This window comes from Biomphalaria glabrata, chromosome 4 (genome assembly GCF_947242115.1).
Source record: "Biomphalaria glabrata chromosome 4, xgBioGlab47.1, whole genome shotgun sequence".
Taxonomy (NCBI): Eukaryota; Metazoa; Mollusca; class Gastropoda; family Planorbidae; genus Biomphalaria; species Biomphalaria glabrata.
The window spans coordinates 54668244-54685334 of record NC_074714.1 but is presented as its reverse complement, the minus strand read 5'-3'; the positions used below and the strand labels follow the sequence as shown (position 1 = coordinate 54685334).

The 17091-nt window shown below is 34.5% G+C and overlaps 1 protein-coding gene across 1 annotated transcript in view; it reads left to right on the top strand.

Annotated features, from left to right (window-relative positions):
* The window catches only part of LOC106075144 (uncharacterized), a 35483-nt gene extending 19031 nt beyond the window's left edge, over positions 1-16452 (top strand). Inside the window, exons 10-14 of the mRNA XM_056026840.1 lie at positions 2358-2585; positions 3472-3543; positions 3746-3849; positions 6550-6945; positions 7531-16452. Coding sequence (XP_055882815.1) covers positions 2358-2585; positions 3472-3543; positions 3746-3849; positions 6550-6945; positions 7531-8313 — 1583 coding nt within the window. The 3' untranslated portion in view covers positions 8314-16452. The remainder of the gene's footprint in view (positions 1-2357; positions 2586-3471; positions 3544-3745; positions 3850-6549; positions 6946-7530) is intronic.
* The last annotated feature ends 639 nt before the right edge of the window (positions 16453-17091 follow it).

Here is a 17091-nt window from a genome sequence, read left to right as displayed (position 1 = left end):
TTAAGAGATGGAATTTTACTGGTATTTCTATTTACTAGATGACATTTCATGTCACTGGTATGTCTTCTTACTGGATGGCATTTCATGTCACTGGTATGTCTTCTTACTAGATGGCATTTCATATCATTGTGATCTTTTCACTAAATATGACATTCTAAGTTCTGGTATTCTGTATATTTTCAGACTTGAGACATAACCTTGGTGGTACTTAGTGTTTCAATTTCTGTTTAGAGACTGGAACAAACTAGACATTTTTTTAAAAGTAGTTTTAATTGTTTTTATGGAAAGAGCATTTCTGTTGTCAGCTATTGTTTGCCATAATTAAGAATAACCTAGTCAATAAAACTATATCAACTTTGGCTACCTAATGTATTCATCTATTCCTGATTTTGAGGAGCTATAAATATTAATTTTGAGTTCTTAATTTCTTTTTTATTGATTCATATTTTGTAAGTAAAATTTTGAATGTAATTATTGGTAAAAAAGTAAAGATGCCCCTTTCAAATCTAGTTTAGTAGTTATCTATGGGGACAGATGTAAAGCTTATCATATCTATTTCTGGGGGTGTCATGCAGCCAGCATAGCAGTCAACTTCCTCTACTTCCACAATGTATGTCAAAATTGGGTGGACTCAGGGATGTCCTAACAATCCTGATTCAAAATCCCAGTCTTCACCAAGCCTTGTACTTAACCACTTTACCACCATGTCTTTTGATGACTTGACTTTAACTCTTTCTCTCCTAACTGACGATACCAACGCTGATTTCACCAGAATGTGGTAAATAATTACGGAGAGAAAGAGTTAATTCATTTATTTTCGGCTACTTTCTAATTTGCTTTTTTTTTTTTAAACATGTGACTAAAAACATGCACTACTTTGTACTTCTTCATTGACTAGTTAAGTCCTTTTGGTGATCATTTTATAGGCTAGCGTTTGGTTAGTAATGGTTAAGCTGCCTGGACATATGGTATGCGCTCTGGACTGTTTTTAAATCAATGGTCCCAGGACTAAACCTTCCCACAGTTATCCCTCTGTCCTAAGGGATGTTTTGTCTTGGAAGAAATAATCTTTCTGAAACATGTAAACAAACATTGTCAGACAAGAAGCCATTGTTGGCATTACATGATATAGTCCAGTGATTTGGCAGATTTGTCGTATCTATAAGAAGATCCTGTCTAAATCTTATCTTCTTATCTTATATAATACAGACGTTACTTCAAAAAAGAAGATGATTATGTCCTACGTGTCATGCATTTAGTCATACATATTAACCAATGACTTAAATTCAGCCAAGTCACTGGTTTTCCTGGCTAGCTCAGGCAACCCATTCCATGCTCTAATAGCACTAGGGAAGAAGTGTGTTTGTACAAATTTGTCCTAGCATATGGTACGAGGAATGTGCCTTTATCTTTGTGTCTTTCAGAGTATTTTATTAAATTTTGTTTTTGTATTTGAAGATTATGGTTCAGTGTTTTATGTATGATTGCTACTTTACTTTTGAGCCTTCTGTCCTGAAGGCTTTCTAAATTTAGTGATTTTACTAAAGGTGTTACTCTAGTCAAATGTGAATATTCGTTTGTTATGAATCTCACTGCTCTATTTTGTGTCTGTTCCAGTTTCTTAATGTTTTCTTGAGTTGAGGGGTCCCAAACGGAGGATGCATATTCTATTATTGGCCTAACCAAGGTTAAATAACATTTTAGTTTTATGTTCTTATTTGATTTATAGAAATTTCTTTAAATAAATCCTAATGCTTTGTTTGATTTTTTTGCATTCACTATTTGCTCTGCAAAATGCTACTTTGATTGGTGTTAATATGCTTTTGAGATAAGAGTTTTTTTTTTGTAGAAATAATGGAGAAAAGTTGGGAAGATGGAGAAATGTCAGGAGGCTGGGGGCTTGGAAGCTGAGTGATAAAGCACTTGACTACTAAAATGAGGGGTTTATGGTTTAAATCCCAGTGAAGACTGGGATTTTTAATTTTGGGATTATTCAAGGTGTCCCTGAGTCCACCCAACTTGAATGGGTACCTGACATTAGTTGGGGAAAGTAAAGGCGGTTGATTGATGTGCTGGTCACATGACAACATCCTCAGCCTCCATGAATCACAAAGTCTGAAAGGGAGGCTACTTACTTTTTATTGTAGACTTGCTAACAGTGTTGTAGAGGTTCTTCTTATCTTATATGATACAGACGTTACTTCAGAAAAGAAGATGGTTATATAGGAAACCAAGAAGCATCAACAATCTAGAGTGGAAAGGAGTTTCTGTTTTTTTATGCCTTTCTGTTTTCCTTTCCCATTCTTATATCGTATATTGAGTCTAATATTAAAATCTATATATATTGATTTCCATAGAACCTAATAGACATTCATCACCACTACAATCGACAACAATTCAAAATAGAGTTTGGGAGAATTCCACGCCTCAGACTGCAGAAGTTTCTGTCTTGGAACAGATAACTGAAGGACTTGGTTCGTGGGATACAATAGGCATTATTATAGGGACAGTTATCCTTGTAACTATGATTGTGGTTGGCGTCTGCTTGCTAAAGAAACACGATTCAGTATCAGCAATTCTTAAATGTGAGTACCTGATTTTGTTTTGTATACCATGATAAATAATGTTTATTATTCTGTATTTTATGTTTTGTATTTTCATTATAGAAAGAAGGCGAGACAGCCTGAGTCCTCATGTTAGCATGGGTCTCTAGATTGTTTAGTATAGATAGGCCTAGATGTTAACAAATATTGGTCTTATGTCTAAATGTCAACAAATATTTGGTCTTGTCTAGATGTAAACAAATAATTAGTCTTATGTCTAAATGTCAACAAATATTTGGTCTTATGGCTAAATGTCGGATGGGCGTTGGCTAAGCGGTAAAGTGCTTGACTTCTGAACCGAGGTCCCGGGTTCAAATCCCAGTGAGGCCTGGATTTTTAATTCTGGATCTTTGGGTGCCTCTGAGTCTAACCAGCTCTAATGGGTACCTGACATAAGTTGGGGAAAGTAAAGGCAGTTGGTTGTTAACCGTGGGCCGCAGAAACAGATGACCTTTACATCATCTGCCCTATAGATTGCAAGGTCTGAAAGGGGAACTTGACTTTACATCTAAATGTCAACAAATATTTGGTCTTATGTCTGGATGTTAACAAATATATGGTCTAGACCCCCTTTGGGGGTCGATTTACGATTTGCCAGGGGTGGCCTAAGACCATCGAAAATAAGGATTGATTTTGTCTATTCTTCTATTGCTGGGGGGGGGGGTCGCGGCAGAGTGGGGGATGGTATAAAGGGGTCGCCGAGCCTAAAAGGTTGAGAACCGCTGGTCTAGATGTATACAGGCTTAGGTATCTACAGATAATAAAATATTTAGTAAAAGTGTAGGCTAAGGTGATAAAAAAATTATACATAGATTTTGACTGTGTAATAAAGTTTTGCTTCAATTTAATTTTATTATTTATTTTGCAGCCTCTCTCTGTGTCAAGACACTCTCCAGCAATGAGAAGAAAACAATATTTACACTCAGCGTACCACAATGTGGTAAGACATTGTATTTACCTATTTACATCTATAAGCTTTACAGTCATTAAATATCTAAGATGTTATTTACTTGAAAAGCTGCCATGGATTAAGTCTCCTGTCAATGAGTAACAACCTTTTTATTGAAATCTTAGCCTTTGATAAAATACCTGCACTTCCTGTCTGTTGAATCTGTTGATTACTGTTTTGTTTTTTTCAACAGCGTCACCTTCTTTATCTCTAAGACCAAAGAAGCTGTACATGATGTCAGGTGATGACCACAGCGATCATGTTCACATGGTGGACAGTCTGGTTCAGTTTTTAGAGGTAACAGCTTTCAAATATTAACTGTAAAATTCTAAAAAAAAAAAAAGCTTGAATCATGCTCGTAGCAAAGTGGTTGTCTAATCATGCTCTTAGCAAGTGGTTGTCTAATCATGCTCATAGCAAAGTGGTTGTCTAATCATGCTCTTAGCAAGTGGTTGTCTAATCATGCTTCCTTGTGATTACAGGTTTTTTGTAGGGTTATAAATTAACATGACATGTAATGTATAATAATTCTTATCCTAACCCTAATACAGACGTTACTTCAAAAAAAGAAGATGATTATGTCCTTCGCGTCATGCATCTAGTCATGCATATTAACCAATGACTTAAATTCTGCCAAGTCACTGGTTTTCCTGGCTGGCTCAGGCAACCCATTCCATGCTCTAATAGCACTAGGGCAGAAGGAGTATTTGTACAAATTTGTCCTAGGATGTAATGTATAATAATAGAAGAAGATTAAGAAAATAGAGTGAAATATTGCCCAGTGGAGGGCTCAAACCACTGACCTCAACCCATTGTAGGGTTGTAGCTCCATACAGTCAGTCCAGCTAAACTTTTTGTAGATGTATTATTTTCTTAATACAGAACTTGAATAAAGTTCTTTTAAAGTTGGCCTGGTCTTGTGGTTTGTGCGCTGGACTGTTGTTCAGACTTATCGATGGTCCCTGGTTCAAACCCTGCCCGCCCCATCCTCCCTTGTCCAGTGGGAGGTTTGGACTAAGAAGCAAATTATCATTAATTCTAAAGGAACATTGGAAACTTGTAAACCATTGTACAAACATTTTTTATTGATAATATGCAAAGCTTTCTACTTCTATGTAAATATTATTTAAAAACACAAATGAAATACTTAGATGTGGGAACAATTTTTTAAAGATTCAACTCTCTTCAAATGCTCAATAAACACAAGTCCTTCTGTCTCTCAATCTCTGACTTTAACTTTCATCATTCACTCCCTTTTATAAACTCTTCTGTGACAGCCTTAACATAGTTACATAATAATAATAATAATTTTATTTATAAAGTGCTGTTATCAAACAAAATGTAGGCTCAAGGCGCTGTAACAACATTACAGACAAAAACACTAGAGCTAAAATGACAGTTAATCTAAAAAAGTTTTAAACAGATAGGTCTTAATGTTCTTCTTAAAAGTGGTGTAGCATGTTGTCTGTCTGAGATCAATGGGGAGTGAGTTCTATCAGAGTTACATCAGAAATATTCACTCTCTCTCCATAACATTGCTGTCAGTTGGTTATCAAACTGTAAGAGAATCATTACGGTACCGTAATGATTTTTCTGTCCTGACTCGATTATTATGCGAATTCTGAGATCTAGTTGAATATCGCACTTGTGATAACAGTCAAGGAAACAATAACTTGAACGTTTTCATTTGTTGGACTTAATGTAATATGATCGGCGCAATAATCTCTCAGAATTCAGTTTATTGAAATAACATCCGCAGCAGTACATTATTTAAAACTTGAATCCTTCCCTTTATAACTATCAAAATGTTTTTAGATGTTTCCGCAAGTCTCTGTAGAGTTGTAAATAATGTTGTAGGTCACATCTCCTGCACTTGCTGTATTGGCTTGTGATGATTCTCTTGAAATCATCAGCAAATTTACTGCTTAAAAAATCTAAAAATGCCAAAATTCAAGAAATAATAATAATAATAATTTTATTTATAAAGCGCTGTTAACAAACAAAATGTAGGCTCAAGGCACTGTAATAACATTACAAACACAAACAAGACAATAGAAATAAAAAACTAATCTAAAAAAGTTTTAAACAAGTAGGTCTTAATGTTCTTCTTAAAAGTGGTATAGCATGTTGTCTGTCTGAGATCAATGGGGAGTGAGTTCCAAACCTTTGGTCCGTGCCCTGAAAAAGCCCGCAGACCGTCGCTTTTGAGGGAGAAACCTGGCACCACTAAAAGCGTTGAGTCCATTGAGCGCAGGGCTCTCTGGGGGACATATGGAGTAATCAGTTCTCTAAGGTACAAGGGCATCTCATTGTTATATATACACTGATGACAGTAAAGAATACTAGAATGATCCTTTCAAAAAAAAAATCTAAATAATAATTATTTATGCTTGAACAGTTATAATTAATAAGCGTCTTTAACAGTGACAAAAAAGTCTAATTGTGGGAACAACACAACCCTCAAAAATTTATAATCTGATCACAACACATACCTTTTATCTTTACCTTTACCTATCTCTGTTGGACCGGTCAGGCCTCAAGCTAAGATTTGTCAACCGTCTTTCTCCATTCCTCTATGTCTTTACCTTAGATAGAACCTCTTTCAATGGCAGGCCCGTCCATTCTTTTATGTTGTCTTCCCATCACTTTCTCTGTTTGTCTCTTCTTCTTCTTTTTCCTGGTAGTGTTCCTTGAAGGAACAAATACACTGCACCTTAAAACATTTTGAATATTTATTGAACAATCCTATTAAGTAGCAAATACAAAAAAACATAAGTATTTAGAAAGACACAAAATAAAGTCACATTTCTTATTCCACATGCTAGGACAAATTTGTACAAGTACTCCTACTATATTGCTGTTAGAGCATGGAACAGGTTACCTAAATAGGCCAGGAAAACCAATAACTTAAGAGTTAAAATCTATAATTGACATGCACGATCAGATACTAATTTTTGAATGTATGACCACCAACATATTGTTTGTCTTTTCTCTCAGCTCCATTGTCACTGTGATGTCGTGTACCCCCCAAGAGCCGAAGACATCCACAATTTTGACTCGCCTTACTCTTGGTTCATTAACCACATCTCCAGCTCCGATCATATCATCTTTGTCAACTCAGTGGGAGCCCAGAAACTGATCGAGGCCAATCTGAACAAGACAGTGTACAGAAACAGAGTCTTGGGTCCAGAGGGGGATCTCTTCACCGAATGTGTGAAACATATTTTCAAGGACAACAAGGCCAGGGATAAAGTCATCAACATCTACTTTGGAAATAACTACAGAGAATCTAAATATATCACATCGCCCTTCACCTTTCCAATTCCAAGAAATCTTCCAGAACTTGTTCTGAAAATCCATTCTTTTAGCAGTAAAGACAAACTAATCTTTAGTGTAAGTGTCTCTGAGTTATTGTGTCCTTTTGTTGGCCTAGAGATTAGGTATTTTTATGTTTTATTGGTTCTTGTTTTGGTATTAATCCCTTGTATTTTACAAAAATTCTAAGTCTATCCCATTAATCACAAGCTGTCATGCCTATCAAAAGGAGATATTTATGCTGATTAATATATTTAAAATTTTGGCATCATAAAAAACAATGGTAAAAAATGAATAATATAAATACAACAAATTTTATTCCAACCTTTTTTTTTTTAAGCTCTCCCCATGAAAGCAATTAACCAACCAATGACTGGTTTGTAATTATCACAATTTTGTTATATAACAGAAAAACAGGACACACTTATTGTGTTCCTTTTTGTATATACAAATGATTAAATTAAATATAAGATTTTTGTAAAGATTTTTTTTTTTTGAATGGATAGAAAAGTGACCTAACCCACTCAATGAAAATTACTTTATTATTCATCATTAGCCCATTAATGTTGTGCTTGGACCAGATTTTGCTGTAATGATAGCTTCATTTTTTTTTTTTAATTTCACGTTCTGAAACTTAATCTAAACATTTGCTTTTTTTCACAGAGCAAGTTGCCCATGTTTCGTGACAACATTCCAGACTTGCCAGCTGGATCTGAACTTCTGGAAGCCATAGATTGTGCAAGACTTTACGAAGAAAAAAATCCTGATTGGCTGATGGAACATTTTGGCGAGGAAACCCTCGCAACCACATCCTTGCCTGCGTCACCAGTGAGTCCCGTTTCCTCTGATTGTTCCTTTAGTGCTAGTAAGACAGCACACAGGTTGGAGACTATGCTTTCTGCGGACTCTGCATTTTATGACTTGGGACCTCGATCTGTGTCTTCTTCAGAGTTGAACAACTATTCTTGTTCACCTGAGCACGATGTCAAGGTCGGGCATAATGAGCGGATCCTCAGCGATAAAGAATTACAGCTAAGTGTATTTACAGTTCCATGTTCCAACTTTACCAATGAACTGAGTAGAGAGTCTTGCCACAGTTCCAGAACTCAGACTAACTTCAGCATTCCTGCAAATATCACCGTCACCGATTGTTCTACTGCGCCTGAGAGCAGATGTAGTGGAATCGTGGCAGCTGACTCGTCTAAAGATGCTTTTATTGCAACTATCATTCCTCCCGATGACATATCCATGAGCAGTAGCTTAAACAGCACTGACTTTTGCCATATCAATGCATCTCGTGTTGCTCCTCCTGCTGGCCCATGTGTATACATTCAGAGGCCAGTTAACAATCATTTAATTTATCAGCCAGATACGATGTCTGCTGTGACCAGTCTAACTGAAGCATTTGCAAACATTAACCAAACCAATCAAGAATTTCAGATTTGAGAAATTTAATATGGTCATTAATTAAAATTCACATAGACCGTTGAGCCTTTATAAATGCTGGTGATACTACTTGGAGTCAAATGAACTCACTTCAAGGGGCAATAACTCTTTGTTTCAGCTACTGAGATTTTGGTCATAGCTTAATGTTCCATTTAAAAAAAAAAATCTAGACCCTTTGATCTAGAAAAAGAATTATTATATTTTTAAAACAATTATACATTGTGTCCAAACCTAATATTGTAGAGATGTTCGAAAAGGTGACATACTGATCTTGACAACTTCCTTTTATGTACCAAAGAACTAACTACTCAGCATCAGTTGATGTTTCTGTAACAAAAGTGTACTGAAACAAAAGATGCATTGCACTTTGGGAAGTACTTTTGCATGCTGGGTAAAGATTTGAGCAAAGACCTTACAGTGTTCTTACTGTATAATATGTTTTTATATTAACAATGCCTTGATGCTGTAATTATTCACATTTTAAAACATTGTTTCTTCACTATTGCATTTATTGAACAGTTTTTTAGTCCAGCATTTATAAAAAAAAAACCCTAATTTTGCCATTTTTTAAATTATTTATTTAAGAAAACAAATAATTGAGGATGTATTTGCAGTAAGAGGTGTCACAAATGTTGCTGAGCCGTGACAGGAAACAACATTTTTGATGTACTTTATTTTATACAATACGAGTGTGTGTATAGATTTTATACATAAGTAGCACTAAGCAATCTACCGTAAATGTGAACTATGTCCATTGTCTTTCTAGACAGAAGGAGCCATATATATATATATAAAGTTCCCCTTTCAGAACTTGCAATCTTTAGGGCAGATGATTTAGAGGTCATCTGTTTTTGTGGCCTGCAGTTAACCCTCTTGGCCAGCACAACAACAACCCACTTCTACTTTCCCCAACTAATGTCAGGTATCCATTAGAGCTGGGTGGACTCAAAGATCCCAAAATAAAAAATCACCAGGATTTAAATCCTGGTTTGGAAGTCAAGTGTTTTACTGCTAAGCCACCTTGCCTCCCATATCTCTCTCTCTCTCTCTCTGTATGTATATATATATATATAATTTATCAAGGTCTCTGCAAGCCCTGAGGACATATATATATACTTGGAAGTGCTATTTTATTACAAAGAAGGAGTTTCTACCAATTCAACAAAATATTTGACCTAAACATTCTTTACCGCACAGCAACATTTCAGACAGGTAGTTAGTTACCTGTTATATTTTGTACATAATAAAAAAAAATTGTTTTGTTTATTTCTGGAAGACTTGTACCGGTATACACAATTTTACAATTACCAAAGTTGTTTTCTGTGTTACATTTGAGCTCTTATACTCTTGTCAAATATTCCACTTTTCCTTTAACTTTAAAAAAAAACCAAATGCCTTATAATTATATTTTTGATTTTGCTGCTATATTGCCAAATGTTTTAAAGTATATTTTTTAAAATTGTATTGATTATCTTTCATGCTGTAAGCCTGCTCAGTGCACTCTGGTCCAATCTTTTTTTTTTTTTTTTGGAACTGTGGGAGTTTCAGTGCTGCCTTTAGATGCTCAGCTTACACAACTCAGTTTGGGTCAGGATTGGGCCTCCTTGATAGGTAGTGAAGTAGTTTATGTCACTCAGCCATACTCTCCACATTCCCCAATCTTCAACAGTCATTCATTAAAAATCATGTTCTTCAAAAGTCATTCTTCAAAAATCATGTTCTTCAAAAGTCATTCTTCAAAAATCATGTTCTTCAAATGTCATTCTTCAAAAGTCATTAATTAAAAATCATTTTCTTCAAAAGTCATTCTTTAAAAATCCTGTTCTTCAAAAGTTATTTTAAAATCATGTTCTTCAAAAGTCATTCTTTAAAAATCATGTTCTTCAAAAGTCATTCTTCAAAAATCATGTTCTTCAAATGTCATTCTTTAAAAATCATGTTCTTCAAAAATCATGTTCTTCAAATGTCATTCTTTAAAAATCATGTTCTTCAAATGTCATTCTTTAAAAATCATGTTCTTCAAAAATCATGTTCTTCAAAAATCATGTTCTTCAAAAGTCATTCTTTAAAAATCATGTTCTTTAAAAGTAATAATCTTGAATATTAATGTGCAGGTTAGGGTTAAGTGAGATTGATTGTTGAGTTGGGGCTTGACTTAGTTTTACCTCCCTGTTGGAGATTCAGGCTAGAATTGATGAACCTTCATTTGACATATATATGAAGTTTTAATAACAAGATCAGCGTTACAGTTCGGATTGTTCAGATTAGTTTTAGGGTTGGTATCTTTTAGTTTTAGGGTTAGGATTTCAGTTGTAGTAAATTGAAGGTTACTGTTAAACTGTGCCCTCATACAAATCTTTAGCTCAAGATTTCTTAACTCTTTCTCTCCTAACTGACGATACCAGCGTTGATTCCACCAGAATGTGGTAAATAATTACGGAGAGATAGAGTTAATTTGCTAATTTAACATGAAGGAAACACAGTCATGAGGTCACTATTTAAATGAACAGCTGTTGAGATGATCTGTAGGGCATTGTTTGTTCCAATCACATTGGCCAGCAAGTCATGCTGTGAAAAAAAATTGTTTTCTAAAGCAAATAGGTTTTCAGTTTTATGTACAAATCAATACATAAACATGAGCATTGACACTAGTTCCATTCATGGACATCCCACACTAGGAAATGAAGACAGGAACTAACATTCTAGGAAAATTAAGCAACAGTTTCAGTCAGTTTAAAACAACTCGATCTAGGGTGATGTGATCTTGAAAGAGACAGCCTAAGACCCTATGTGAGGTGACTGACTAGCTTTTGTAGGGTTAAAGTAAGTGGGTATTTTTTTTTTAGATTAGCTTGAGTTTATCTTGGCATGTTAGTAATTATTTATATTCATCTGTCACCCACTGTTTGAGAAATCCCACTTTTGGTTGAACTTCTCCAAACCTGTCAGAAAATGCCTCAACACAACATATAGGTTTTTAATGTTTACGTACAGAACTCATCCTGGGTTTTTTTTTTGGCATTATAGTGCATGACATACTGCATTGAAGAGAGATGTAAAGAGAGGAACTGAAGCCTCCTACCTATCCTTTAGTCTGTTGGACCACTAGGGCACCACGCAAGATCCGTTGACTGTTGTTCTGCGTTTCTGTCTTTTTTGCCTTGGACTGAATCTTTCACAACGGCAGATCCATCCATTCCTTTAGGTTGTCTTCCCATCCCCTTTCTCTGCTTCTTCTTCCTTTGCCTGGTTCTGTTCCCTGAATCAATGTCTCTCTGCAAGCCCCGAGGACCTTATAATATGGCCCTAGAATTTACCTTTTTTTTTTTATCAGTTTGTCTGGCTATTGCCAATGTCTTTTCTGTTTTGACTGTGTTCATCTTTTAAAAGTAAAGTACCCCTTTCAGACCCTATGATCTATAGGGTAGACAATATAAAGGTCATCTGTTATTAAGGTTGTCAGTAAAGGAGGGGTCTAATGGCTAGTACTATGACCATACGTTTTCTCAACTAATACCGGGTACCCATCAGGCTGGACTCAATGGCATCCTATAAAAATATTAATAAACTTCAGAATCCTGGTCTTCACCAAGATTTGAACCAGATACCTTTTGGTCCAGAAGCCAAGGGTTTTTCACACTCAGCCACCTTGCCCATGTGTTGTCATCGTGTGCTGTTGGTTTGAATACTGTATTAGACTGAAGGCACTGAGCATGCTGACATGTGAGAGCAGGGTAATAGAAGCTACCAACTGAACAAAGTTACTGCCCTTTTCCTGCAGCTCTTCAATATCAACATTTTTTGTTTTATTTTTCATGAACAAAAGAAATGATATGTCTTCATTGATGCTTGACTGATGTGCAAAAAAAATTGTATTACTACTGAAATCTGCATGACTGTTTTGTTGATCAAAACTAAGAACTAGGTAGCTATGTTTTTAAATTCATTGTGAAACATCTTTTTGTTTTTACTTTTAAATATTTATGTTTTTCTGGATATTTTTAGGAAGTCATTACATGGTAATTCCTTTCAGAACCGCCATGACCTAAATCCTTACTGACTTCTGATAATGTTACTTCATGATACGTTTTTTTTTCTTTGTAGCAAATTATGGGGGAAAAAAATATTTTGTATATATTATGATGTATAAGTAAGGCAGCTATCAATCTTTTCATACACTCTAACCAACTAACAAACTTGTTTCACAAATCATCATAATAATAATTTAATTTATTTGTTAACAAAATGTAGGCTCAAGGCGCTGTGATAACATTAACAACATAAACAGGAGAGCTAAAATGACAAACTAATCTAAAAAAAAGTTATAAACAGATATGTCTTAATGTTCTTCTGGAATGTAGTGTTGTTTAATCATTATAATAATACATAGTAGTTTTGATCCTGGCTTTTATTCATTTGCAGAGAGTGGGGATATGATTACTTAACATTTCACTCTTTTATCTTGTACTTAAAATTAGTACTGATAGCCATGAATGTGTAAATAGTATAGTATGGCCTGTCAGCAGAAACATGGCCTGTAAAAGAAAAATAGCATCAATGGTGCAGAAAGTCATCAGCTGATTTCTTAACTAGAAACGAAAAATGTTGTTGTTTTTTAGTTTTAATTAACATAGAATCTTGTGTTTTTTTCCTGTTAAGTCTTCATTCAAATATTTTGATAGCCATATAAATGGGTTTGAGCCACTGTTGTTTCCAATTAATCTTTTTGTAGAAAAAAATGGCCTTGATCAAATTGAATGTTATATGTACAAATAAATTTAATTTAAATGTCATCAGTCCATGCAAACATTAACAAGTGCATAGTTTTATTTTGTGGATATTTATTTCATTTCACAGATCATTATTACATATACTGATATACATGTCATTCCCCGGTGTAGATGTCTGAAAATTATTTTGTATCATATTTTCAAGGCATTGATCAAAGTCATTAGTTTTATGTTTTAAATTTATAAAATGTTATCAATTTGTGATAAATATTACAGTAGAATGTCGTTTATCCGAACATAAGTTATTTGGAACATCAGATATCCAGACTACTTTTTTTTTTTTTTTGTTTTACTGTACAGTGTTTATCTTATCTCATTTAATACAAACGTTACTTCAAAGTCAATGACTTAAATTCTGCCAAGTCACTGGTTTTCCTGACTGGCTCAGGCAACCCATTCCATGCTCTAACAGCATTATGGAAGAAGGAGTAAATTGTCCTAGTATATACATTATCTTTCTGAGTAATTTATTATATTTTGTATTTTGAAGATTATGGTTCAGTGTTTTCATGTATAATTTCTACTTTACTCGGGCACGACATGGCCTAAATTGTGCCGATGTGCCTAAAATCAAATCAAATCTACTTTACTTTTGAGTCATCTCTCCTGAAGGCTTTCTAAATTTAGTGATTTTACTAAAGGTGTTACTCTAGTCAAATGTCAATATTCATTTTTTATGAATCTCACTGCTCTATTTTGTGTCTGTTCCAGTTTCTTAATGTTTTCTTGAGTTGAGGGGTCCCAAACAGAGGAAGCATATTCTATTATTGGCCTAACCAAGGTTAAATATCATTTTAGTTTATGTACTTATTTGATTCATAGAAATTTCTTTTAATAAACCCTAATGCTTTGCTTGATTTTTTTTGTATAGTTTCATCAATATGGCATTCCATGACAGTTTTTCATTTATTATAACACCAAGGTATTTTGGGTTTTTAGTCTGTGTTACTGGTTTACCATGAATTAAATAAGTGGAAATAATTTGTTTTAGTTTTGTTTGTTACTCTTAATAACTAACATTTTTCCTGCGTGGAAAGACATGCTCCAATTTGATTCCCATTTCTGTAATTCATCAAATTCTCTTTGTAAAATTTCAGTATCTTGTGTTTTTTTTTTGTTGTTCTATATATTATGCAATCTGATTTTTTTGTGAGTTGAGGTGAGGGGTTCCAAACAGATTGGTCTTGCTGATGTGCAGCCAAAGATCAGCAATTATTTCTCTCAATAATGGTAGTCTACTACATGTAACGCTTTGTACTCCTGTATATTATGCTTTAATTTTATGTTTACATATGATGCAATACCCCCATATAAATTTTCTTTATATTAGTGGTGAAATGGATAGTTTATAATATTCTATCTTTGGTTTATATCTTATCTTATATAATACAGACGTTACTTCAAAAAAAGATGATTACGTCCCAGGCGTCATGCATTCAGTCATGCATATTAACCAATGACTTAAATTCTGCCAAGTCACTGGTTTTCCTGGCTAGCTCAGGCAACCCATTCCATGCTCTAATAGCACTAGGGAAGAAGGAGCATTTGTTATCCGGTCAGACCCCATTCACAATTAATCTGAATAATCGACATTCTACTGTATATTGACATTTTTTTTTTTTTTTGACAAATATTAAATGTAAGACCAAAAACTCTTAAGCTTCTAGATTATGAAATAGCTTGTTCTTCAGTTCTAGACTATTCTGTTGGATGGGTTTCTTCAACTGTGATATCAAGTCTGTTTAATTCTCACATATAATATATATTTTTATTCTTGTCTATCAGCTGTTACTTTTTGTGATCTTTATATTTTATACTTTACTTCAGGTGCAAAAGATTTTCCTTTCATGAAAAAACTAAGTCATTTCTGTATATTGTACTGTGTATTCTGTATTATATTCTTTCTTTTTATTATATAATATTTATATTGTATTGTTCTTTTTTTATATGAAATTGTGTTGTATTATATATATTATACTGTATATATTTATTATATATATATATATATATATATATATATATATATATATATATATATATATATATATATATATTGTTTTGTTATATTTATGTTTGTTGATGAGTTAAGTTGTTTTTTTCATGCTATTCTGCTAGTTGGTTCAACTACCACATTTACCTACCACATTCTCCAAAGATCACATATATCTACCACATTCTCCAAAGATCACACATATATACCACTTTCTCCAAAGATCACATATATCTACCACTTTCTCCAAAGATCACATATATCTAGCGCATTATCCAAAGATCACATGTACCTACCACATTCTCCAAAGACCACATGTACCTACCACATTTTCCAAAGACCACATGTACCTACCACATTCTCCAAAGACCACATGTACCTACCACATTCTCCAAAGACCACATGTACCTACCACATTCTCCAAAGACCACATGTACCAACCACATTCTCCAAAGATCACATGTACCTACCACATTCTCCAAAGATCACATGTACCTACCACATTCTCCAAAGATCACATGTACCTACCACATTCTCCAAAGACCACATGTACCTACCACATTTTCCAAAGACCACATGTACCTACCACATTCTCCAAAGACCACATGTACCTACCACATTCTCCAAAGACCACATGTACCTACCACATTCTCCAAAGACCACATGTACCAACCACATTCTCCAAAGATCACATGTACCTACCACATTCTCCAAAGATCACATGTACCTACCACATTCTCCAAAGATCACATGTACCTACCACATTCTCCAAAGATCACATGTACCTACCACATTCTCCAAAGACCACATGTACCTACCACATTCTCCAAAGACCACATGTACCTACCACATTCTCCAAAGATCACATGTACCTACCACATTCTCCAAAGATCACATGTACCTACCACATTCTCCAAAGATCACATGTACCTACCACATTCTCCAAAGACCACATGTACCTACCACATTCTCCAAAGACCACATGTACCTACCACATTCTCCAAAGACCACATGTACCTACCACATTCTCCAAAGACCACATGCACCTACCACATTCTCCAAAGACCACATGCACCTACCACATTCTCCAGAGATCACATGTACCTACCACATTCTCCAAAGACCACATGTACCTACCACATTCTCCAAAGATCACATTGTTATATTTAGTTGTGTGTCCCTATCTCTACTTTGATGTCTCTGTGACACAATTCATTTAGAAGTAAAACATATGAACACGTCAACCTTCTTTTCCTCCCCTCCTGCTCTGTTTAACAAAATTGTTTCACTCATTGTTCAGTTCATATTTTATAATTGTTCAGTTGTCCCATGTTTTTATCTTTTTTTTTTTTTTTAAAAGCGCTGTGACTAGATATATGCTTAAAAAAAGTATTCCTTTTTTTTCCCATAAATTCCTGCCATTTCCTGTTTTGGCATAATGATTAAATTGATAATACATTGTTTAAAGAAATGATTCAATACAAATGTTGATCTTTAGAGAAAATCATTCTAGAAACTTAACATCAATTACTGTTTGGCAGAGGAGAGATGCATTATGTCCATTAGTGTCGTTTCTAACTAAGGAAAGAGGCATCACTTGTGTAATTATACATTTCAGTTTTATAGATGGTCGCTAGAAAAGGGAATAATTTGAGGGTCAGATGAGATCATGAATATAATGTGTGCTGACTAATCTTATGGATTACTGCATCTGGAGTTAATTATTAACAAAGCTTCGGATTTGTTGACAGGACATAAACTCTGTTGATGATTTGAGCATCTATCAGTGTAATGTTAACGTATGCCTTCTAAAAGATTTTCTAAAAGTTATTAGACATTTGACAAATTTAACCCCGCTTTTCTAGCGTCCACCCTGTATTTAGAAATCAAAAGATGGTGCTCCGCGGTGAAGAAAAGAGGTGGTGATTTTATAAAAAATATTTTTTCTTCATGTACCCTGTGTCCAAATGTTGCTTGTTCTCAATTGCAGCTTGTCCA